The 24,847-nt window shown below is 44.8% G+C and overlaps 2 protein-coding genes and 1 long non-coding RNA gene across 4 annotated transcripts; all 3 read left to right on the top strand.

Annotated features, from left to right (window-relative positions):
- Positions 1-1,685: 1,685 nt before the first annotated feature.
- On the top strand, positions 1,686-5,592 carry LOC4348037 (putative disease resistance protein RGA4). 2 transcript variants are annotated; one of them, XM_015757412.3, is made up of 3 exons: positions 1,686-1,831; positions 1,911-2,251; positions 5,207-5,592. In XM_015757412.3, the coding sequence occupies exons 2-3, from the start codon at positions 1,937-1,939 to the stop codon at positions 5,342-5,344; spliced, it is 453 nt and encodes a 150-aa protein (XP_015612898.1). In that variant the 5' UTR covers positions 1,686-1,831; positions 1,911-1,936; the 3' UTR covers positions 5,345-5,592. The 2 variants fall into 2 exon arrangements, with proteins under 2 accessions (XP_015612898.1, XP_066161020.1); XM_066304923.1 differs by having other exon boundaries at positions 1,911-5,592.
- Positions 5,593-7,509: 1,917 nt separating this feature from the next.
- LOC136353724 (uncharacterized) lies at positions 7,510-8,500 on the top strand. The gene is made up of 2 exons (XR_010737119.1): positions 7,510-7,784; positions 7,985-8,500. It is a non-coding gene; the product is annotated as an uncharacterized lncRNA (long non-coding RNA).
- An 11,491-nt stretch (positions 8,501-19,991) lies between these two features.
- LOC4348035 (disease resistance protein RGA2) lies at positions 19,992-24,811 on the top strand. Its single transcript, XM_015758928.3, has 2 exons — positions 19,992-23,832; positions 24,385-24,811. The coding sequence occupies exons 1-2, from the start codon at positions 20,112-20,114 to the stop codon at positions 24,474-24,476; spliced, it is 3,813 nt and encodes a 1,270-aa protein (XP_015614414.1). The 5' UTR covers positions 19,992-20,111; the 3' UTR covers positions 24,477-24,811.
- Positions 24,812-24,847: the final 36 nt, after the last annotated feature.

Genomic DNA, 24,847 nt, shown 5'->3' with positions numbered 1-24,847 from the left:
TCATCTGATATAGTGCAGTTTTGCTGGCTGGCGCTCGTGTTTTTTTTTTCTATCATATCTTAGGAGGGTTTTCCATGTTAAAACCTCGTGTCTTCTGTGATTGATCTATTGTTCTTCATCGTTTATTTGCCTATCGTATCCTAACACTCCCTTCGTCCCATAAAAAATCAACCTCCTATCCAGATTCGTTATTTTAGATGATGTCCCATTCTCACCTAGGTTGATTTTTTATGGGACGGAGAGAGTATTCTGAGTACTGGTTGAATGGTGCTTGCCCTAAACTCTGCCATCACTCTACTCCAATTAATGGACACGACTGACATTTACATTGCTGTCTCCAATCAAACATTCAAGTTTAGGCCCGGTTTAGTTCCCAAATTTTTTTTCTCAAAAACATCACATTGAATATTTGGACACATGCATAGAGCATTAAATATAGATGAAAAAAACTAATTGCACAGTTATGACGGAAATCGCGAGACGAATCTTTTGAGCCTAATTAGTCCATGATTAGCCATAAGTGCTACAGTAACCCACATGTGCTAATGATGAATTAATTAGTCTCAAAAGATTCGTCACGCGGTTTCCAGGCGAGCGGTGAAATTAGTTTTTTCATTCTTGTCCGAAAACCCCTTCCAACATTCGGTCAAACATCCGATGTAACATCCAAAAATTATCATTTCACCAACTAAACAAGCTCTTATAATTGAAGTGTTGTATATAGACTAGTTTTACTTTTAAGGCCTTGGGTGTGTTTAGTTCACACCAAAATTGGAAGTTTGGTTGAAATTGGGACGATGTGACGGAAAAATTGGAAGTTTATGTGTGTAGGAAAGTTTTGATGTGATGGAAAAGTTGGAAGTTGGAAAAAAACTTTGGATCTAAACTCAGCCCTTGTTTAGTTCGTGAAAAAAAATTTTTGGGTGTCACATCGGACGTATGACTGATGTCGGAAGGAGTTTTCGGACATGAATGAAAAAACTAATTTTATAACTCGCCTGGAAACCGCAAGATGAATCTTTTGAGCCTAATTAATCCGCCATTAGTACATGTGGGTTACTATAGCACTTATGGCTATTCATGGACTAATTAGGCTTAAAAGATTCGTCTCGCAATTCTCCCCTAACTGCGTAAATAGTTTTTATTTTTATCTATATTTAATGCTCCATACATATGTCCAAAGATTCGATATGATGTATTTGGGAAAAAATTTTGAGGACTAAATCGGGCCTAAAATCTAGGACCGCACGATTTACAGGGGACAATCGCCTAGTTTATTTAAATTTTAAATAAACAAATAGCTGAAAAAGTAATAGAGGTCCATAAAGAAAAAAACATTTCAGCAACTGAAAACCATTCACCACAATTTCACCCCCAGCGTAAAATAACTGACTGTCACAAACAATGTGCAAAAAGTAGATGGCACATGAATGAAGCAAAAATACCAGGACGCATGCATGTGAAAACCTTGGTGACCAAAAATTAGTTATCGAGATGTCATCCTCACCAACCAGATGAAGACACAATTAATGCAGTGCACACAACCATATCATTTCAATTGTGCATTAGTACCTTTTTCCTTGCCTAAAACAACCCAGCAAAGTGATCTCTCACATATCATCTCTTTCTCCAGCACTACCCAGCCACACAACCATAAGTCGTCTCTCAGTGTGCAGCAGCAATCCACCATCCTCCATCGTCTGTCAGTCCAATGCGAGCTACATACCGAGAGAAGGAGAACACCACCCAACCTTCGTGACTCATCCAGCGCCTCCCCTGTGCCGCACCGGCGACTGCGCTGCTCCGATCCACAAACATCTTGGTCGACGAGGTTAGGAGATCTGGCTTCATCTTCCTGCATATCATTTTAGTTGTATTTGCCTTCATCTTCTTCATTCCACAATCTTCAGGTCTACAGTGTTAGAGGGAACCAACGATGGCTGAGTTTTTGGTTAGGCCACTGCTCTCCGCGGTGACGAACAAAGCTTCCAGCTACCTTGTATACCAGTACAAGGTGATGGAAGGCATGGAGCAGCAGCGTAAGGCTCTGGAGCGCATGCTTCCACTTATCCTTAGCGTCATCCAAGATACGGAGGAGAAGAGAAGTAAGAAACCCGAACTAAGCGCTTGGCTCGATGAACTCAAGAAGGTGTCCTACGAGGCAATCGATGTCTTTGACGAGTTCAAGTATGAGGCGCTCCGACGTGAAGCCAAGAAGAAGGGGCACGACGCTACCCTTGGCAAAGGCATTGTAAGCCTCTTCCCTCATCGTAACCCAATTGTGTTTCGTTATAGGATGGGTAAGAAATTGCAAAAGATTGTATATCAGAGATGGACTACTCTGGACTCATAAAACAGCAGCAGGAAACACCAAAGCAGTGGAGGCAAACTGATTCCATCATGGTTGATACTGAGAAGGGTATTATTAGCCGATCTAGAGATGAGGAGCAGAAGAAGATTATCAAGATGTTGCTTGATGAAGCAAGAGGCAAGGACCTCATAGTTCTTCCTATTGTCGGAATGGGTGGGCTAGGAAAGACTACATTTGCACAACTCATTTACAATGACCCTGAAATTGAGAAGTATTTCCCGCTTCGTAGGTGGTGTTGTGTGTCAGATGTGTTTGATGTTGTCACCATTGCAAACAGCATATGTATGAGCACAGAGAGAGATCGTGAGAAGGCTTTGCAGGACTTGCAGAAAGAAGTAGGTGGAAAGAAGTATCTCATTGTGTTGGATCATGTATGGAATCGAGATTCTGATAAGTGGGGAAAGCTAAAGACCTGCTTTAAGAAGGGTGGCATGGGTAGTGTAGTACTAACAACAACTCGAAATGCAGAAGTTGCTAGAATTATGGTTATTGGAGAAGTTCCAGTGCATAATCTTGAAAAGCTCGGAGAAGCTTATTTGATGGAAATAATCCAGAGTAAAGCATTTAGTTTGTCAAAAAAAAGTGACGAGCATTTTGAAGTTCTTCGTAAGATTGTGCAGAGATGCGATGGCTCTCCTTTAGCTGCCCAATCCTTTGGCTCGGTGTTATTTAACAGGACTACTCTGCAAGAATGGAAGGATATATTAGCCAAGAGCAACATTTGCAATGAGGGGGAGGACATAATTTTTCCTATACTTCGTCTGAGCTATGATGACCTACCGTTACATATAAAGCGGTGTTTTGCCTTCTGTGCTATATTCCCAAAAGATTTTGAGATTGATATGGAGACTTTGATTAACTTATGGTTAGCACATGACTTGATACCATTACAAGAGGATGACAATATAGAAATGGTGGCCAAACATATCTTCAACGAGCTAGTTTGGAGGTCATTTTTTCAAGATGTGCAGAAATTTCCTCTACAAACTACATGCAAGATACATGATCTTATGCATGACATTGCTCAATCTGCTATGGGAGAAGAATGTGTCAGCATAGTTGGCAGATCTGATTATAGAAGTAAGTCATTAGAGCATCCTAGGTATCACTTCTACTCATTAGACGATGACAATACTATTCTCTTAGATGACTTTATGAGAAAACAATCTTCAACACTCCGGACTTTATTGTTTGACAGAGACTATATTCACATCTCAACATCACTTTTATCCAAGAGCAGTTCTCTACGAGCACTAAGGCTGAGATATCTCAATACAGAATCATTACCAATCAGGCCAAGGCACCTTCTGCACCTAAGATATCTCGATATCTCCAGAAACTATCATGTCAAAGTACTTCCTGAAGATATATGCACACTGTACAATCTGCAGACTTTGATCCTTTCTGATTGCAAAATTCTTGTTGGTCTCCCAAAGGATATGAAGTATATGACAAGTCTACGTCACCTCTATACAAATGGATGCTTAAGATTGAAGTGCATGCCTCCAGAGCTTGGGCAATTAACTTCCATCCGGACACTAACATATTTTGTGGTTGGTGCTAGCTCTGGTTGCAGCACCCTTAGAGAACTGCACAGCTTAAACCTCTGTGGTGAACTAGAGTTACGTGGCTTAGAAAATGTATCTCAAGAAGATGCAAAAGCAGCCAATCTTAGAAACAAAGAGAAACTTGCACGCCTATCTCTTGTGTGGAATAGTGAATGCTGTGTTGAAGAACCAAATTGCAATGGGAAGGTTCTTGATGCTCTTAAACCACATCATGGGCTGCTGATGCTCAACGTAATTTCCTATAAAAGCACTCATTTTTCCAGCATGGATGACAGATCTAAGTATACTGCAAAACTTGGTGGAGCTCAAATTAGAGGGTTGTACAATGTGCGAAGAATTTCCTCAATTCATTCAATTTAAGTCTCTTCAAGTTCTCTGTTTGATCAGACTTGATAAATTGCAAACCCTATGTTGCAAGGAAGTTAGACAAGGAAAAGAACAAACATTTCATCTTCTTCAGAACGTTGTTATCAAGAGCTGTCCAAAGTTTCTAACACTAATCCCTGACATGGCATCCGTAACATTTCCTTCATTAAAGAAGATTAAGTTGCACGATTTGGAAGCTTTAGAGAGATGGGTAGCAACAGGAGGAAGACAAGAAAATGAACCAGTGTTTCCTCTGCTTGAGAAGGTTGAAATAGAGAAATGTCCAAAACTGCAAACACTATGCTGTGAAATGGCTTTCACACCATTTCCAGCATTAAAGAAAATCAAGTTATATGATTTAGAGGGCTTAGAGAGACTAGTGGAAAACGAATCAACATTTCCTCTGCTTGAAAAGGCTGACATCAGGAACTGTCCAAAACTGAGGAGTCTACCCGAAGCACCAAAGCTCAAGATTTTCAGTCTAAATGAAAACAAGGCCGAACTGTCCTTGTTTTTACTTCAATCCAGTTACATGTCCTCATTATCCAAGCCAGTTACATGTCCTCATTATCCAAGCCGTGGAGTGGTGTTAACGAAGGACAATTTGATAAAAAGGAAATGGCAAGGCAATAAGAATTGTTGTTTTTGTTGCAATGACGAGACAATTAGACATCTTTTCTTCGAATGCCGTTTTGCCCTTTCTGTTTGGTCCATCATCCAAGCAGCATCTGGACTTCCTCCACCACATTGTGTAGCGCATATGTTTGGGAGCTGGCTTGATGGAATTCATAATAATTTGAAATCACATGTTCTGTTAGGAGCAGCTGCTACTTGTTGGTCGCTTTGGCTATACAGGAATAATGTGGTTTTTGATAAAAAAGTCATATCTTCACATTTGCAGGTTATATATTCTCTTATCCATTGGCTTCGTATATGGGCTATCCTACAGAAGCCTGATTCGCGGGATATGGTAGTTGCGGCATGTCAACATTTGGAGAAGGTGGTCAAGGAGTTTTTTACCCAGGGATATGGGTGGTGATCTAGTCTTAGAATTGGTGGTCCTTAAAACTCTGTGCTTTTGGAGGAGATGGCCAAGGAGTTGTTCATGAGTGGCAATTTAGTCGTTAGATTGATGGTCCTCAATACTCCATGTCATTCTTTTTTCCTTTCGAGTGTCGTTTTGTTTGTTCGGCGGTGTGCATCTTAGTTATGCAGAGGCCGGAAGTGTTCTCAGGATAATTGTATCACCTTGATGTAATTGACTGAGTTTAATAAAAGCTTCCATTATCTAAAAAAATCCAAGCTAATACTGGACGTGGATGACAAAGAAGGAAGAGTGCAGCTTGATCAGATTCACGAATCATCTCTCTCAGAACTGGACTTAAAGCACTGCAACTTTTTCTTCCCCACGAGCCCATCACAACCAATAATCATGTTTTGGAAATGCCTTAGACAACTTGTGTGTTTGGAAATCTGGTTCTGTGGTGTGCTCATCTACTGGCCAGAGGAAGAGTTCCTGTGCTTAGTATCCTTGAAGACATTGGGCATTGAGGGATGTGATAAGCTAATAGGGCGTCCCACGCTGGTGAAAGGAGAGCCACCTTGCTGTGCAAGGGATCAGCTCCTGCCACGTCTAACCTCACTTGAAATTTCCAATTGTGATAGCTTGAGAGAGCTCTTCGTTCTCCCCCCATCTCTCACATATGTTTATAATCAGAGATGTGCTTCTATGCTCCTAAATAAAAAAGCGCACGAAAATCAAAGTTCACCGGTGGCTGAGATTAAAACATGATTAACACTTAATCCTTATTAGCGAGGGGTATTTTTGTCCATAGGATTAACTTTGAAGCGATCCCCACCACTAGGCCGGTTACTCCGCGACCGTGACGCTCTCTCCTCGGGCAGCGCCGCTCCTCAGCCGCGGAAGCATGCCAGCGCTTCCATCGCCACGCCGTCCGGTAAGCAGCGCCGCCCTCTTCTTCCCCTCGCCTCGTCACTTCCCGGCCCCGGCGCTCCGCCTTTTTTTCCCCTCGCCTCACCGCTTCCCGGCCCCGGCGCCGCTCAGTCTAGCGCCACCCGGCTTCCTCCTGCAAGCAGTGCCGCCTCTCCGTCCTCTTCTTCCATGAAAAGAATGTTATGAGAACACATGAGGAATCGCCATGTAAATGTGTATAGGCGCTTCTATTGGGAACATACTCATAAACAAGCATCTGCGTGCCATTCTGCCTCCCCCATTCATTTATACAGCTCACCAGTCACCACCAATATATCCACGATCACAATTCACATGATCACATCAAACTTGCAGCAAACTGGCGATTGCAGTGCAGACAGAGATCAAACAAGCCAAAAGGCACAAGCTGGAATGGCAACTTGGCCTTGGATGAGGGGTAAATCATGGCGCCGAAAAAGCTGCTGCTTCAGCTGTTGCTAGGGCCGCTTGACAGCTGCTGGCACGGCGGCGTGCTCGACGTCCACGTTACCGTAGTCCTCGGCTCCTCGCGCTCAAGGCGAATCTTGTTGCGCAAATAGTGGCGACGGCCGGGAGGTCATCAGGGGCGGGGCTAACCGGATTAGATGGAGCGAGGCGGCAGTGCTCCATCGGCATCGGCATCACCCGTTCCCCACAACGGCGCCGGCCGACCGCCTACTCTGGTTCCCCCGCGCCGCACGTATCCATGGGTGCTGGGTCTAGGCGGCGGTGCGGGGGAGGAAGAGGGCGGAGCAGTGGCGGCGACGCGAGTGAAAAGCGGGCGGTGCGCGTGGTTACGGTGGAGTTAGACTGGGCTCCAAATTATATGGACAAAAATACCCCCTCACTAATGATGATTACACTGTTAATTCGCTTTTAATCTCAGCCATTGATGAGCTTTGGTTTTCGTGCAACTTTTTTCTAAGGAGCATAGAAGCACACCTTGCTCTAAACTTGAGTTCATATGGGGGAAGGGGGATATAGTGTCCGAGAGTGTACAGGTAGATCATCACAACACATTTACATCATCAAAGCATTGCAATTATCGTGCGTGCACAAGCCTGCCAGAGCAATCGCCATCAGCAGCAGACCATCCTCTGCCATGCCTAGAAAGACTAGATGTCTGGGTATGTCCTAAAATGGTAGCACTTGAGAACCTACCATCATCTCTCAAGAGGCTAAACATTTATTCATGTCCCGAGCTTCATTCCGTCTAACGGCAGCTGTATACATGCACTCGAGTATATATCCATTGACAGCTGCAATAAACTGGAGTCACTGAATCGTTTGGGAGATCTGCCATCAGTAGAAACCCTCAATCTTGTGAGCTGCAAACGTCTAGCATCCTTACCATGTGGTCTGGGGAGTTACTCATCTCTTTCGAGTATCACAATCCGATATTGCCCAGCTTTGAATACGAAGCCGCTATATAAACACATTCGGCCACGGTTGGATAGCCTTGTGAGAAGAGACCTGTGAGATGCTCGTGCAAGAGATCCTGATGAAGGTACCTCTCCATTGCTTTTTTCTTCTTTTTCGTTTTTGCTTTTCCCTACATATTACAGATCTATATGTTGCAGTGTACGCACTCGAAAATTCAATCACCAGCCCCTCTGTTTAAAATTGAATAGGACAGAATTTCCTTTTTTTTCCCCTGGGTACAGTTAATTTCGATTGTGAAACTAAGGTATTATTTTCCTATTGCAGAGCCTAAACATCCTACGCTAAGGGACCCCAAATCATGGAAATATGCAATTCCTGGCTGTCAGTGAGCCAGCAATGCCAGCCGACCATAAAGGTTCTGTTAACAACCCTCTTCCTCCAAACTCAGAATTCTCAAGAACAATAGAGTTCAATACAATCTCAGAAAATAGAAGAGGAATTGAGTGAGAAGAAGTAGAGGAAGCTTCTAGAAGTGGCAGTGAAGAGGAACACGAGAGAGTAAGAAAAAGATAGAGATCGACGAGGTTCAACCGAACCAAGCCGCCGCCGCCGCCGCCGTGGCCGAAGCCGTCGATGAATCTGTTCGTTGCTTGAAGTTCTCCTGCTACTGCCTTTTGTATTCATCTCCTTTGTTTGTTTGGGCCTTGGCATGGATTAGCAATTGAGTCAGCCCATGTGTAGCTCAATGGGTTCCTGACAATCTCCTCTCCTTGAAATTCGACTTGTCCACAAGTCGATGACAAGTAAATTGCAGAAATGGCAAACCTCCACTTTGATTTCTCCAGTATTCTTGCATCGTTCCAAAAGCTTCATCAATGTCCAATTTGTTTTCAGCTTGCCAACAGAAAACTTGCGTCTCAAAAGAACAGCTCAAGCAAATCCTGGCACTTCGCATGTGAAAGAGAGAAGAACTGTCTTGAAATGAGAATTTGACTGACTGAAATGTGACTTGTCCAAGAGAAGAGATAGCTAGAAACTTGAGTAAACATAAACCACCAGGATCCCATGATATTTGTAGATCAGGTGCACTAAGACGCAATTCATCCCTTTGATTTACACACGGCCTCTGAACATATTTTGGATGATCAGGCCACATCTTTAATCTTGCTGGATCAGATTCTTCCAAGTTTCCATCCAAGATATCCATAGGCACCGCAGCTTGTTTGACACTGATCAGAAAGACCATATAACAGAACCATAATTTCCACACAGACCCATCATTCCAATAATGTAGTGTCCAAGAAAATTCCTTCCAAACATGACTAGCTAGTGGCACTGGTATAGAGTTGGTAAATGAGGTACTTGCTGCAATGGTGACAACCCTGCCACTGCCCTTACTTTTGATAAAACTAGTACTTTGATAAACCCAAACTGTAGCAAGCTCCTCTTTGTGGAATATCAATTGTTCATACGAGAATTCTTGGTCCTTAGTATTCAACCAGTACACATCTACTTCACCATCTTCAAGTGTTATTTTGTATGATAATTTGCAGCTCTCTGTTATAGTCCAATCCGCACTAATTAAATATGTTGCACCAGAAGTAGCTTCTGATTGCATCAGTTTATAGCCAGTGGGCTTATGCCATAATTCCGATGAGAGCGAAGTATACAACTCGAACCAATTCTGAGAAGAATCACTATATGTTTTTGATATAAATTTCCTTTCCCAGCAAACCTCATAGGATGTCATGTTCGATCTCCTTCGCTGCATAAAACTCTCACCATCCAACAATTCTCCTTTACCACAAAATAACTGTAAACACTTCCAAAGTTCTCTAGCAGAAAGCAGAGAACAGCCCGGAGACCACAATATTCTTCTCACATAATTCCAGCTCATCCAACTAGGAACCATAGAGAAATCTTCCTTGAACCTTGCCAATAACCTTTTGACTGCTAACAGGTGATTGCCTCCATAGGACATAGCTGTTCCTGCCCAATATTTCCCCTTCCCCAAATACTGTGGATGTGTACAGGGCCTCAGCTCAATTGATCTCCTGAGCATTTCTTCCCTATCATCTAGTGCATAAGGTATTATGTCAATGATGAATGGGCTCACTGAATCATGTGGCGCTACATCTGAAAAACAACTAAGGAATAACCAAGTTTCTAGCCACTGTGGCGGTGGCCATGGTTGTATCTGTTGCACATCATGTTGTTTCCACTCAAACTCTAACCAAGTTGCTGGATGCTTCTTAACCAGGGAACCCTTGCATATGACTCGACAGGGAGGTGCCCAAGTCTGTAGACTAGTCACCTCTACCATGTTTACTAGTTTGGTACCTGTGTTGTCCATGTTGAGAAGGAACACACAAGGCTGGGCCAGGAATGCGACCATGACTTGGTCGGTGTCACCCTTGACGTCAAGGCCCAATGTCGAACACTTGGTGTGTGTCACCTCAGGACAATTAGTGGTCCCGGTATAGGTGTCACAGGTTGCCTCCTCTCCAACAACCAACTCCATGAACGCCATAGAAGTGGTGGCACATGCAACCACCGTAGCCATGGTGTGGTCGGGTATGACGCCGGGACTTGAGCAATTCGTCGGGCACCTTGTGGGCATCAAGCTACCAGCTCCAACTCCATGATTAGAGCACCCCTTCAAGCACTTGGCAACCGTCAAGGCAGTCAGCTCGATGTTGTGGCTTGAGCTCGTTGCCGCATGCATGCTGTTTTCATTGAAGCACACTGGAGATAGCGATGTCTTGGGTGTTGGAGATGATGCCTCCCTGAGGTCGGTTGTGGCTGCCTTGATGATGACAGTTGCATCTTCTGCGCCATTGTGAGCTTCCATCTCTTCAAACTTCTCCAAGACCCGGTTGAGCTTCTCCTCTAATTTACGCTTGGCATCCATCCATTCCTCAAGTAACAACCTTAGTGCTTCATCCCTGGATACTTTCTCCTCCTTCATGACAAGGATAGTATCTTCCTCGTACACTTCGAATGGGCTCGACATTTCATCGAACAGTTGGTGGGCGCTACTCGGATGAACAATTCCCCAACCGAATTCCTCCTCCCTCTTGCATGGCTGCCTCCCCAACACCTCCATGACAAGAATCCCCAGCGAACCGAACAGCTCTGATACCAGATTGTTAACAACCCTCTTCCTCCAAACTCAGAATTCTCAAGAACAATAGAGTTCAATACTGTTAGCTAGAACACTCTGAACACACGCGAGATTGTGGCTATCCTAGCTTGTCTGAGTAGTTCAGAACGATGAACAGTATCTGACGAAAATACGACAACATAGAAAAACAGAGCAAAAACAGAGTTTTGGTGCTGAAAAACTTCGCAGCTTTTCTGGGGTTTTTCTTCCTTTTATTCACCTCCACAAAAGAGTCTGTTACATGCGCGATCTTGCCGGATCAACGACTGACCGTGCCATCCCACGATCCGATCCCTGCTCGATCTCTTCTACTACCGAAAAAACGGAAAAACGATAACTAACACTAACCGAGTTTGCTAATCTTCAGCCAGCGCATGCAACCAGGAATCCAATGCTATTACAAAATGCAATGGCTAAGTTAAAAAAATGCAACTGAAAAAACTAGCTTTCGCACACAAGATTATTTGGATAAAGCTATCAATTTCCCCCCTAATCTTGATGTGCCTGCTCCAAACCCATCTTCTTCCGGAGTTCAAGAAACCGAACTCGTCCAACAGGCTTAGTCAGTATATCTGCAAGCTGATCTTCTGTTCGCACATACTCCACAGCGATTTGCTTCTTCTCCACACACTCCCTGATAAAATGAAATCGAGTGTCAATGTGCTTACTTCGATCATGGAGTACCGGATTCTTGCAGAGATTGATTGCTGATTTGTTATCAACTTTCATCACAGTTTGGCCAGGGTCCTCTCCAAGTAATTCTGCCAATAGCCTATTGAGCCAAATCCCTTGACAAGCACCAGTAGTAGCAGCAATATACTCAGCTTCACATGACGACAAAGCTACCACCTTTTGTTTCTGAGATTGCCAGCTGATCAAACTGTCTCCCAGCATATACAGTACACCTGTGGTGCTCTTCCTATCATCCAAATCCCCAGCCATATCACTGTCACTGAACCCAATCAATCTGAGTTCACCCTTTTCCCTTCTCCCAAACCAGCAGCCAACATCAAGAGTACCTGCAATGTATCTCAGAATATGCTTCACTGCTGCCCAATGTTCAGAAGTTGGTTTCTCCATAAATCTGCTCACATACCCGACAGAGTAAGCAAGATCTGGCCTTGTGTTCACCAAATACCTGAGACTTCCCACAGTGCTTCTATACATGGTTGAATCAACTCCTTCCCCTCCACTCTCCCTCTTCAGTTTCAACCTAGCTTCCATGGGAACTTGAGTAGAATTGCAGCCTTCCATTCCTGTCTTTTCTAGGATTTTTGCTGCATAAGCAGTTTGTGACAGAAACACTCCATCATCCTTTTGGACAACCTCCATTCCCAGATAGTAACTCAGCAGACCTAAGTCACTCATGCGAAATTTCTTCTTCATCTCCTCCTTGAAAAAATCAATTTCACTTGCTTGAGCCCCACTGATAATCAGATCATCCACATACACTCCCACTATCAACCTTGAGCTTCCTGTTCCTCTCACATACACTGCACTCTCAGTTTCAGACTTGATGAAATTCAGAGAAATCAAAGTGTTGTGCAGTTTTGCATTCCATGCTCGGGGAGCCTGCTTTAGCCCATACAAAGCTTTCTTGAGCCTCAACACCTGGCCTTCTTTTCCTTTCTCAATAAAACCAGGTGGCTGCACAACATAAACTTCCTCTTCCAAATCACCATTCAGGAAAGCAGACTTCACATCCATGTGATGAATCTCCCATCCTTTGTTTGCAGCTACTGCAATCAGGAGCCTCACAGTTTCCATTCTAGCCACTGGGGCAAACACTTCCTCAAAATCAATTCCTTGTTGTTGCACATATCCCTTTGCTACCAACCTTGCTTTGTGTTTCACCACAACTCCTGATGGATCCTTTTTCACCTTATAGACCCACTTTAACCCAATTGCTTTATGTCCAACAGGGAGCTCAGCAAAGCTCCAAGTCTGATTGTCTTCAATGGACTTTAGCTCCTCTTGCATTGCCTGCCTCCAACACAACTGTTGTTCAGCTTCTGCAAGACTCATTGGTTCCTCACTTGCCAGCAAGCATTGGTCGCTATAATCAAAATCAAGGACAGGTTCAGTAGCAGATAGGATATCCTGCACTCGGCGATACCTGATAGGGCCTTCATTTGTCCCTGGCGTGACAGAGTTTGGTGGTGAGCAAAACTCCACCCCCGCCGGCACTTCCGGTGGTGAGGGCGGAGTGGCCGTCGACGCCGGGTACGTGCCTCCCTGCACAGGCGTGCTAGCCTGTTCGCCCAAGTCGGCAACAACAGAGTCCACGGGATTCACAAAGAAATCCACCGTGAATTCCTCCTCTTCAGTCGCCTCTGTCTCAGGATCACGCCACGCCCATGTCGCCGCCTCGTCGAAGACGACATCACGCGACACGCAAACGCGCCGCGCCACAGGGTCATACATGCGATACGCCTTCGACCCCTGTTCATAGCCAATAAACACCATCCTCGTACCTCGATCGTCGAGCTTGCGCAGGTTCGGCTTCACCGTCTTGACGTAGCCTACACAGCCAAACACCCTCAAGTGTTCGACCGAGGGACGTCGCCCATGCCACGCCTCATGGGGGGTCACGCCATTCAATGCCTTCGTCGGCGACCGGTTCAGCACATACACCGCCGCCACAACCGCCTCCCCCCAGAAGCACGCCGGCATCCCAGCCGCCTTAAGCATGGAGCGCGCCGCCGCAACCACGGTCTGATTCCGCCGCTCCACGACTCCGTTCTGCTGAGGGGAGTAAGGAGCAGTGAGCTCTCGCCTCATCCCATGATCGGCGCAGTAGTCCATGAACTCCACGGAGGTAAATTCCCCCCCACGATCTGTCCTCAGAGCCCGCAGCTTTCGCCCGGACTCCAGCTCAACGCCGACTTGGAACTGCTTGATCGCCGTCGCCGCTTCATGCTTGCCGGAGAGGAGCCGTATCCACATATGCCGGCTCATATCGTCGACGAGGAGCAGGAAATACTTCCTGCCGCCTGGGGTCGCAGGCGTGATCGGCCCACACAAGTCGCCGTGCACCAGTTCGAGCGCCTCCTGTGCTCTAAACTTGGCCTCCTCCGGGAACGGGAGTCGTCGTTGCTTGCCCGCGAGACAACCGTCGCACAGTTGATCAGTGTGATCAATGATCGGAAGCCCGCGGACCATGTTCCCCTGGGCCAGCCTCCGGAGCGACTGGAAGTTCAAGTGTCCGAAACGCGCATGCCACCGCCATGCCATGTCGCCACCGCTCGCCGCCATGCAGACTGGATTTGCAATATGCAGCTTGAGTATATAGAGATAATTTATGTCTCGTTTTACCTTTGCGAGGAGAAGACCATCGGGATCACGGAGTGTGCAGACCCCGCCCCAGATATGTGCGTCGTAGCCGCGCGCGTCGAGACGGCCGACACTGATGATGTTCTTGCGCAGCTTCGGGATGTAGTACACCGTGTCGAGAGACCGATGATCACTATTCTTGCATCGGAACACCACGGTCCCGCGCCCCTGGATTTCAATCACAGAGCCGTCGCCAAACTTCACCGTCCCAACAACGCCGGTGTCGAGCTCGGCGAACGCCGAACGCACTCCAGTCATGTGGTTGGTGGCGCCGGTATCCAGAAACCAATCTCTTGTCACCTCCTCCTCACCACCATCCTCGTGGTCCAGGATCACCTTCTTCTCCGTGAGGTGTACCTCCTGTCCACCAGGTGTTCGTCCGAGTGTCGCCTCGCCAGCAAGTGACACCCCTACGACATGTGCCATAAGCAACGTCGGTTCTTCCTCGGCGGCTTGCACCAGGTTCGCCTCTCCCCGGCGTTGGCGTCGTGGCTTGCGGCACTGCCTTGCATAGTGACCAAATTCATCACAATTGAAGCACTTTACCCTCGAGATGTCGCGGCTGCTGTTCGCACCAGTGGCCGCCTCTTTGCCCTTTGGCGACCCACCGGGCTTGCCTCGGTGATTCTGCGTGCCGGGCGCGCCGCGGCCCTTATTGCCGCTGTTGCCGGAGCCCTCCTGCTCCCGCTGCTTCACACGTGCCTGCCATTGTTCCTCCGTGAGGTACAATTTTCCGCCATCGCTTCCCTCCTCATCATCGCTGTAAGAATCCACTGTTGACAGCCGCCCAACTAGCTCCTCCAGCGCCATGGTCTTCACATCGAGCAGCTGCTCGAGAGAGATAGCCACCGGCTTATACTTCTTGGGAACAACGCGCAGCAGCTTCTTGTTGACGTGTTCATCTTCCATGACTCCACCCATGTCGCGAATGTCCGCGACGACGGCAGTGAGCCGCATCGCAAACTCCTCCGGCGTCTCCCTCTCCTTGAATCGCATCGACTCAAATTGACGACGGAAGCCCTTCTCCTTCGCCTCACGCACACGGTCAACGCCGACCCGCATGGTCTTGATGGCGTCCCACGCCGCCTTCGCCGTGTCATGCTTTGCCAGCCCGCGCAACATCTCACGCGGCACCGCCTGAAGGATTGCCGAGAGAGCCGCCCGATCTTCACGAAACTCCGCGTAGCCGGGATCGATCGCCGTCCACAGCCCCTGCGCCTGCAGGTTGACGCGCATCAGGAGCGCCCAATCCGGGTAGTTTGTCCTCGAGAGGACTGGGAGGCGAGCGGTGTGCGATGCGTCTCTCCCCTGAGACACGAGCGGAAGTAATGCGCCGTCTGCTCCATTCCCCCCGCCGCTGCCGCTTGCGCCGCCGCGGCCGTTGCCGCTCCCCCCGCCGCCACCGCCACCACGACGGCCAGGCGGTGTGTATGACATCGCCGGATCGTTCCAGTACTGCTCTGATACCAATTGTTAGCTAGAACACTCTGAACACACGCGAGATTGTGGCTATCCTAGCTTGTCTGAGTAGTTCAGAACGATGAACAGTATCTGACGAAAATACGACAACATAGAAAAACAGAGCAAAAACAGAGTTTTGGTGCTGAAAAACTTCGCAGCTTTTCTGGGGTTTTTCTTCCTTTTATTCACCTCCACAAAAGAGTCTGTTACATGCGCGATCTTGCCGGATCAACGACTGACCGTGCCATCCCACGATCCGATCCCTGCTCGATCTCTTCTACTACCGAAAAAACGGAAAAACGATAACTAACACTAACCGAGTTTGCTAATCTTCAGCCAGCGCATGCAACCAGGAATCCAATGCTATTACAAAATGCAATGGCTAAGTTAAAAAAATGCAACTGAAAAAACTAGCTTTCGCACACAAGATTATTTGGATAAAGCTATCAAATACAATCTCAGAAAATAGAAGAGGAATTGAGTGAGAAGAAGTAGAGGAAGCTTCTAGAAGTGGCAGTGAAGAGGAACACGAGAGAGTAAGAAAAAGATAGAGATCGACGAGGTTCAACCGAACCAAGCCGCCGCCGCCGCCGCCGTGGCCGAAGCCGCCGATGAATCTGTTCGTTGCTTGAAGTTCTCCTGCTGCTCCCTTTTGTATTCATCTCCTTTGTTTGTTTGGGCCTTGGCATGGATTAGCAATTGAGTCAGCCCATGTGTAGCTCAATGGGTTCCTGACAGGTTCGTGGAACTGATTGTTTTCATCTCAGACTTGAATCCAACAGTTGTGCAAGATGAAAGTTGGCTTTAGTTCGAGCTTCTTTCTTCTGATGTTTGTGGCGTGGTTTCTCTGAAGGACTGGCGAGTATAATCAATAATTTGGCTTCTTAACAGGAATCTTCACTACAGAGTTATTATTGTATGGCATAGTTACTTACTGGGTTTTGCTGAAGTGCTCACTATCTCGATGCTACTCAGGCATCCGTGTCAATGAAATGCGGTTTGGTGGTAGTGTGCTGTTTTTGCATTTTTTTTTTAGAGAAGGGTATATTTACCCGGACTCTACATCCAACTGGATATATGTGCTCCTATGGAGATTTGAACTCAGGACCTTGGGGTGCTACTCAGGTCACTGCAACCACTAGGCTACATGCCCTTTCGCACTGTTTTTGCATATATTTTCAACAATTGTTGTCTGCATGAATGGCAGTCTGGTACTCTGGCAGAAATGAAGTGAAGAAATCAAGCATGGTGTTTCCAAATTTTATACTAGAAAGTGTGGTACATCCCGATACTTTTTCAAGGATGGTAAAATTACCCATTTGGTGAATAGATCAATATGACCCTAAAAGTTTTTCTACCCTCTGATATCAGAACATTTGCAGCGTATGATACTTGCTTGAGAATCTTGAGATCATGGTTTACTCGTGTTGGAAGCAGGTAAAAAGCACAAACATTGGCTTCAACTGGAAACTGCATTGACGAGATGACTGCGATGAGTGTGCTGGTTTCCGACGGTGAGATCCTTCTTCTGATATCCTAACTCATTTTGTGTTTAGATTATAAGGCTCTTCATTCATTTCCTTGCTTTACTTGCATGGCCTTAGGATGTTTCAGAATTCCATTATCTGAATAAATTTGCAACGTAAAATATTTTTCCAGAAGTGGCACTGCCAAGCTTAAATTCATTTACTACCGCTGTTCCACTAGTGAATGAACAAAACAAGAAACTTGATTAACAACCTGAATAGTTGGAAGAATAGATTAATTCCGTACAAACACATCCCTAAGTATCAAATTATGTCTTGAATGTCTTGCAGAATTTTAGTGTGTACAAAATTTCAGTCTGGTAGTTGTAGCCAATTCTGAATCGTTTTTTTTTACAGTTTTGCTGTTTTTCCTATGGCATGGTTAATTTCCATCAAGAAATTCTGACATTGTTTTCCACCAGGGATTCAAAGCCCTACAGTAATAGACCCGTAATCATGGAAATATGCCATTCCTGGCTGATATGAGCCGAAGCACATCATTGATTTCCTGAATTTAGTGATGTCAGGAGACCACAGAGGTATGTGAAACTGATCACCCTGCTCTATCAATATATACAAGGCAAAGCTTTTGCCCTCTTTTCAACAAAAAAAAAAGTGAAACTGATCGTTTTCTACTGGAATCCAACAAGTTGTGCAAGATGAGAGGTTGTTTATTGTGATTTAAGATTCCTTTTTTTTTCTGATGATTATGCTTGGCTTCCCTGCAGGATTGGTACCATTCATACCAACAATCAATGGGTGGCTCTGAGTGTAATCAACAATATCTTCTTGATGGGGAATCTCCACTACAACGTTGTTCTATTTTGTCTTGGTTTTGTATGTTCTGTTCTAGTGAAGCAGAACAAATTCCAACTTGAAATCTTGACTGAATTAGTACTCCTGTATCTATGTTTTAGTATTGTGTGTTTATCTTATCTAAACATAATAGACACCCCCATACTTATTGTAATGCACAAGCACTGGCACGCTGTATTGCTCATCGTTTCGATGTTTCTCTGACAGTGGATGCAGTTCGTGGTAATCTTCTGCTTTGCACTTATGTTGTAAATTGTTATGTCCAGTTCCGTGTATAAGCCACAACGGGCAGTAGCTCCGACCTGCTGTCAGTACAGTCAGTGACTCAGTGTCAGAAGAATGTAGTCGCTGGAAATGAAAATGCAGAAATTCCGGCGGCCCTGAATCAGTTCGTATTTGGCTAACTCCTGAAACTGTATGGCTCAGTTTGTACATTTCTGATTTTTCGCCATGCCAACGTGAAAAGGTTTGGCAATTGTTGTTTTAGACAAAGGCCATTTAGCCAATTGTCTTTCCAAAATGTTGTCTTCTCGCCATTGCCAATTGTGATTTTCGTGCAAGCTTGGAAAAGGTGTATATCTGTTTTGTTGCAATGTAGATCCATCGAGGTCCACGGTCTTTGGTCATCTTTCCATTTTATCCAAGGCCATCTTAATCTTAAAGCTCTTGAAAATTTCCAATCCTCCTAAAACTTTTGGCCTGCATACTGTTTTGCCAATTCACAAGGCTTGTTCCAGGGCGATTATTCTCTGGATCAGTTCCTTTCCTTAGGGATTTGCAAAGCGGTCACTTAGTTAATTTTGCCGTCGTCAGAAGAAGCGTAGTGAGTTTTTGTCCAACAGAAATTTGTTTGTCCCTCTGTCGAATTTCGCTCGATTATCAACATGTTTGCTCATGGACATGCCGCTGGTCGCTTTTTGCAAGTGTTTCGGTGCGCACATTGATCTGTTCCTAGGCAGCTGCCAAAATTGAATTTTTGGAGGTTTCTTTTCATAATAGCTTATTTAAATCTCTAAGGACACATATATAAAAACTTTTACCCACAAAAATATTTTTTGGATTGCTGTCAGCTCATCAGCTGTAGGATTTAATCTGTATCAAAACAGCAGATCTGCTTGCTTGATGATACCTCAAATATAGAAGAAAAAAAAGAGAGAAGAGAATAAAATGATCGCCGAATGAATTGATACAGTACATTTCAGGGATTTCATTAGTTGAACTGCAAATGCTTTTTTTCAAGATAGGAAAATTACATGCTCATCTCATTGAATAATTTATTTTATCTACAAGGTCTGACGAAATTAAGCAAAAGCAGAGCGATTGAAGTTGTAAACTATGATTAACTATTACTGTACCAAGTTGGGCCAGGCTTGCATGTTTTGCGACGGCCCATGAAGCGCTCAAAATCCAATTGGGCCTTCGAATCCAATCGCGAACAAAAATCGATCGTCATTTCTGACGAATATACAGGAGGGAACCGAATGGCGCGCAATTGCTCATTTGCTCTCCGTCTGCCTGCCATGCGCCACGCCGCCGGCGAGCCTTTGAAGAGTTCCGGCCGCCTTCTTCTTCTGTCCTGCCCACCGCCGTTCGCTTGCAAGGACGCCGGCCGCTCCGCTCCTACAGCGTCCAGTGCAGGGTGGCAGGAGAGGTAGGGGCTTGCTATGGCAGTCAGTGCCCGGCTGGTGTTCGACGGAATGGCTGCGAGGACAACACGTACGCCGTCTCGGCCGGCAAAAGCAAGCAACGGTTGTCAACACCTCTTCGGCAAAAGCAAGCAAGAGTGAGCGAAATCTTGCTGCCCTCACCGGCCGGCTGCCAGAGTACCAGGTCCCCTCGCGTCTCCACAAGGTCAGTCACCACTCACCACTCTGCTAAGGCGCGCGTCAGTCAACATCGGCGTGCGTGAAAATGAGAGATAAAAGCAAAACTGACTCTTGGAAATTAGTGGAAAGCAAGACGCGTCAGTCAACACTGAAATGCAGTGCGCAGCGCACTGCAATTCTTTGCAATTGTCTTTGCCTTTGTTCAGCCTGGAATTAATACCCCATTAATCACTCTCCAATAGAACTACATATCAGCAACAGCCGCCGTTGCCCTTGCCTTGGGTTCTTGCCGTGTGCTCCTGCTCCTGAGAGTTGAGAGAGCAACGATGGCTGAATATTTGGTTGGGCCACTGCTCTCCAAGGTGCTGGAGAAGGCTTCCAGCTTTCTTGTAGACATGTACAAGGTGATGGATGGCATGGAGGACCAGCGTGAGACTCTGGAGCGCTTGCTTCCAGCCATCCTCGATGTCATCCAAGATGCGGAGGAGAAGAAAAATCATCGATCCGGTCTAGTTTGCGCTTGGCTCAAATCACTCAAGAAGGTGTCCTACGAGGCAATTGACGTCTTCGACGAGTTCAAGTACGAGTCGCTCTGGCGTGAGGCCAAGAAGAAAGGGCACCGCAACCACACTATGCTTGGCATGGACTCTGTAAGCCTCTTCCCTTCTCGTAATCCTATTGTCTTCCGATATAGGATGGGCAAGAAACTGCGAAAGATCGTGGAGAAAATCAAGGAACTTGTCTCGGAGATGAACTCCTTCGGACTCGTACACCAGCAGGAAACACCCAAGCAGTGGAGGAAAACTGATTCCATCATGGTTGATTTTGACAAGGATATTGTTATCAGATCTAGAGATGAGGAGAAGAAGAAGATTATCAGGATATTGCTTGATAAAGCTAATAACACGGACCTCACTGTCCTTCCTATTGTTGGAATGGGTGGGCTGGGCAAGACTACCTTTGCGCAACTCATTTACAATGACCCTGAAATTGAGAAGCATTTCCCGCTCCGCAGGTGGTGTTGTGTGTCGGATGTGTTTGATGTTGTCACTATTGCAAACAACATATGTATGAGCACAGAGAGAGATCGTGAAAAGGCTTTGCAGGACCTGCAGAAAGAAGTAGGTGGAAAGAAGTATCTCATTGTGTTGGATGACGTATGGGAACGGGATTATGATAAGTGGGGAAAGCTAAAGACCTGCCTTAAGAAGGGTGGTATGGGTAGTGCAGTACTAACAACAACTCGAGATGCAGAAGTTGCTAGAATTATGGTCACGGGTGAAGTTGAAGTGCATAATCTTGAAAATCTAGGAGAAATTTACATGAAGGAAATAATCCTGAGGAGAGCATTAACTCTGCCAAACAATGATGAACATTTTGGAATTCTTTGTAAGATTGTGCACAGATGTCATGGCTCGCCTTTAGGTGCAAAAGCCTTTGGTTCTATGTTAAGTACCAGGACTACTATGCAAGAATGGAATGATGTATTAACTAAAAGCAACATTTGCAATGAAGGGGAGGATAAAATTTTTCCTATACTTCGGCTGAGCTATGATGATCTGCCATCACACATGAAGCAGTGCTTTGCTTTCTGTGCTATATTCCCAAAAGATTATGAGATTGATGTGGAGACATTGATCCAATTATGGTTGGCACATGACTTCATACCACTGCAGGAGGAAGACCATCTGGAAACAGTAGCCCAGAATATTTTCAAGGAACTAGTTTGGAGGTCATTTTTTCAAGATGTGAATAAAATTTCTCAGCGGGAGGAGAATGTGTATAGGAGTCAGCTCCGTGACAGAACAACGTGCAAGATACATGATCTTATGCATGACATTTCTCAATCTGTTATGGGGAAAGAATGTCTCAGTATAATTGGTTCGTCTAATTTGAAAAATCTGATGCGAGAACATCCTTTATATCACGTTCTCATACCATACACCAGCATTGCTCTTCCAGATGACTTTATGGGAAATGAAGCTCCAGCTCTCCGAACTTTATTGTTTCGAGGGTATTATGGTAATGTCTCAACATCACATTTATTTAAGTACAATTCTCTACAGCTAAGAGCATTAGAGCTCCCAAGAAGGGAAGAATTACCAATCAGGCCAAGACACCTACAACATCTAAGATATCTAAATCTCTCAGACAACAGTAATATCCATGAACTTCCTGCAGACATAAGCACAATGTACAATCTACAGACATTAAACCTTTCTGATTGCTATAATCTTGTTAGACTCCCAAAAGATATGAAGTATATGACAAGCCTACGACACCTTTATACAAATGGATGCTCAAAATTGAAGTGCATGCCTCCAGACCTTGGACAGTTAACTTCCTTACAGACATTAACATATTTTATTGTGGGTGCTAGCGCTAGTTGCAGTACCCTTAGGGAAGTGCATAGCTTAAACCTTTCTGGCGAACTAGAGTTACGTGGCCTAGAAAATGTATCTCAAGAACAAGCAAAAGCAGCCAATCTTGGAAGGAAAGAGAAACTTACACACTTATCTCTTGAATGGAGTGGCGAATACCATGCTGAAGAACCAGATTACCCTGAGAAGGTTCTTGATGCTCTTAAACCTCATCATGGTCTCCATATGCTTAAGGTAGTTTCCTATAAAGGCACTAATTTTCCAACATGGATGACAGATCTTAGTGTTCTTGAGAACTTGACGGAGCTCCATCTAGAGGGCTGTACAATGTGTGAAGAATTTCCTCAATTCATACATTTCAAGTTTCTTCAAGTTCTCTATTTGATAAAACTAGATAAATTGCAAAGCTTATGCTGCGAGGAAGCAAGAGATGGAAAAGTACAAATATTTCCAGCATTAAAGGAAGTCAAGTTAATTGATTTGGAAAGGTTTGAGAGTTGGGTGGAAACTGAAGGAAAACAAGAAAACAAACCAACATTTCCTCTGCTTGAGGAGGTTGAAATCAGTAACTGTCCAAAGTTGTCTAGTCTACCCGAAGCACCAAAGCTGAAGGTTTTAAAGCTAAATGAAAACAAGGCAGAGCTGTCATTGCCATTGCTTAAATCCAGATACATGTCCCAATTGTCCAAGTTAAAATTGGACGTGCTTGACAAAGAAGCTATATTGCAGCTTGATCAAATTCACGAATCATCTCTCTCAAATATGGAGTTAAGGCACTGCAACTTTTTCTTCTCCACAATCCCATCAGAACCAATAATTGGGATTTGGAAATGGTTTCGACAACTTGTGTATTTGGAAATCAAGTCCAGTGATGTGCTCATCTACTGGCCGGAGGAAGAGTTCCTATGCTTGGTGTCCTTGAAGATGTTGGCCATTTTTGGTTGTGTTAATCTAATAGGCCGTACCACGCTGGTGAAAGGTGAGCCAACTCGTTGTGCAACAGATCAGTTCCTGCCATGTCTAACGTCATTATCAATTTGCTGTTGTGATAACTTGAGAGAGCTATTCGTTCTACCCCCATCTGTCACCCACATTCATGTTTCTGGATGTCGCAATTTTGAGTTCATATGGGGTAAGGGGGATATAGAGTCGGAGAATGTACATGTAGAACACCATGACACATTTACATCATCGGAGCACTGCAATGACCTTGAGTACAGAAGTGTACCAGAGCAATCATCATCAGCAGTGAATCATCCTCTGCCATGCCTAGAAATGATACATATCTCTTTCAATGATAAAATGGTAGAACTTCAGAACCTACCACCGTCCCTCACGTCACTAGAATTTCATTCTTGTCCGAAGCTTCAGTCTCTATCAGGGCAGCTGCATGCCCTGAAGTTTTTGGATATTAGGTGCTGCAATAAACTGGAGTCACTGAATTGTTTGGGAGACCTGCCATCATTAGAAAGACTTTGTCTTGTGAGCTGCAAACGTCTAGCATCCTTAGCATGTGGTCCAGAGAGCTACTCATCTCTTTCAACTATTGCTATTCGATATTGCCCAGCCATGAATATGAAGCCGCTATATGAACGCCTTAGGCCACGGTTGGATATTCTTAAGGAAAGAGATTTGTCACATGCCCATGCAAAATGTCCTTATGGAGGTACCTTTCCATTGCTTATTCCTTCCTTTTTGTTTTTTTTTCCCTACATACTAGTATTGCATATCCATATGTTGCAGAGTATGCACTTAAAAATTTCAATCACCTCCCCCTCTGTTTTATAGTCAATAATACAATTACAAGGTTGTCAACAGAATTTCCTTATGTTTCAACAAACACAGGAGCCATGGTTAAATGTTTTCTTCTTCTGTTTTCAGATGCATGAGCATTATTTCCCTCCACTGTTTCTTTGTTAAGGACTGGTTTGCTTTCAATTAGTAGGAAGCCCATTGAAAACTAGTACACTAACTCTACTCCAACCTTTTCCCTTTTGCAATGAGGCTTATTTGATGACACGAAGTGTCATTCCACTAAAATCGATGAACTTTCTGGCTTTTTGACTGATCATTGATAAGTATGTGTATACCTTTGCAATGCCTCTGAATTGTTATTACATACATGCTCATGTAACAAAATGGTGACTATCTGTAGTTTTATGATAATCTCGTATATAGTTTGGTGAAAGTTGACATCATTCATGGATATGATGTACAGGTGTTATTCATTTTTCCTTGGGTACAGAGCATAAACGCCCGACATTATGGGATCCAAAATCTTGGAAATATGCTATTCCTGGCTGTCGGTGAGCCAGCGCACTTCGGTGATGACCTAAATTTGGAGAAATCAGGAGACGGTACATGTTTGTGGAACTGATTGTTTTCATCTTGACTGATCCAACCTGTTGTGTAATCTGAAAAATTGGTTTTCTGATTATGCATTGCTTTATCAATAGGTGGCTCCAAGTATAATCAATATGTCCTCTTGAAAGGAATCTCTGATATATTTTTTTCTAGTTTGTTTGGGATTTTTCATGTTATGACTAATTGAAGCAGCTTGAGGATCTCAGATTTCAGCAGAAAATATTCGAACTTGCAATCTTGTCTGAACAAGTACTCCTGTATCCATGTGATAGTATTGTGTATTTATCTTGTCTGAATATTTACACCTACTTCTTGCG

This window comes from Oryza sativa, chromosome 10 (assembly GCF_034140825.1).
Source record: "Oryza sativa Japonica Group chromosome 10, ASM3414082v1".
NCBI lineage: Eukaryota > Viridiplantae > Streptophyta > Magnoliopsida > Poales > Poaceae > Oryza > Oryza sativa.
This window is presented reverse-complemented; position numbering and strand designations above follow the sequence as displayed.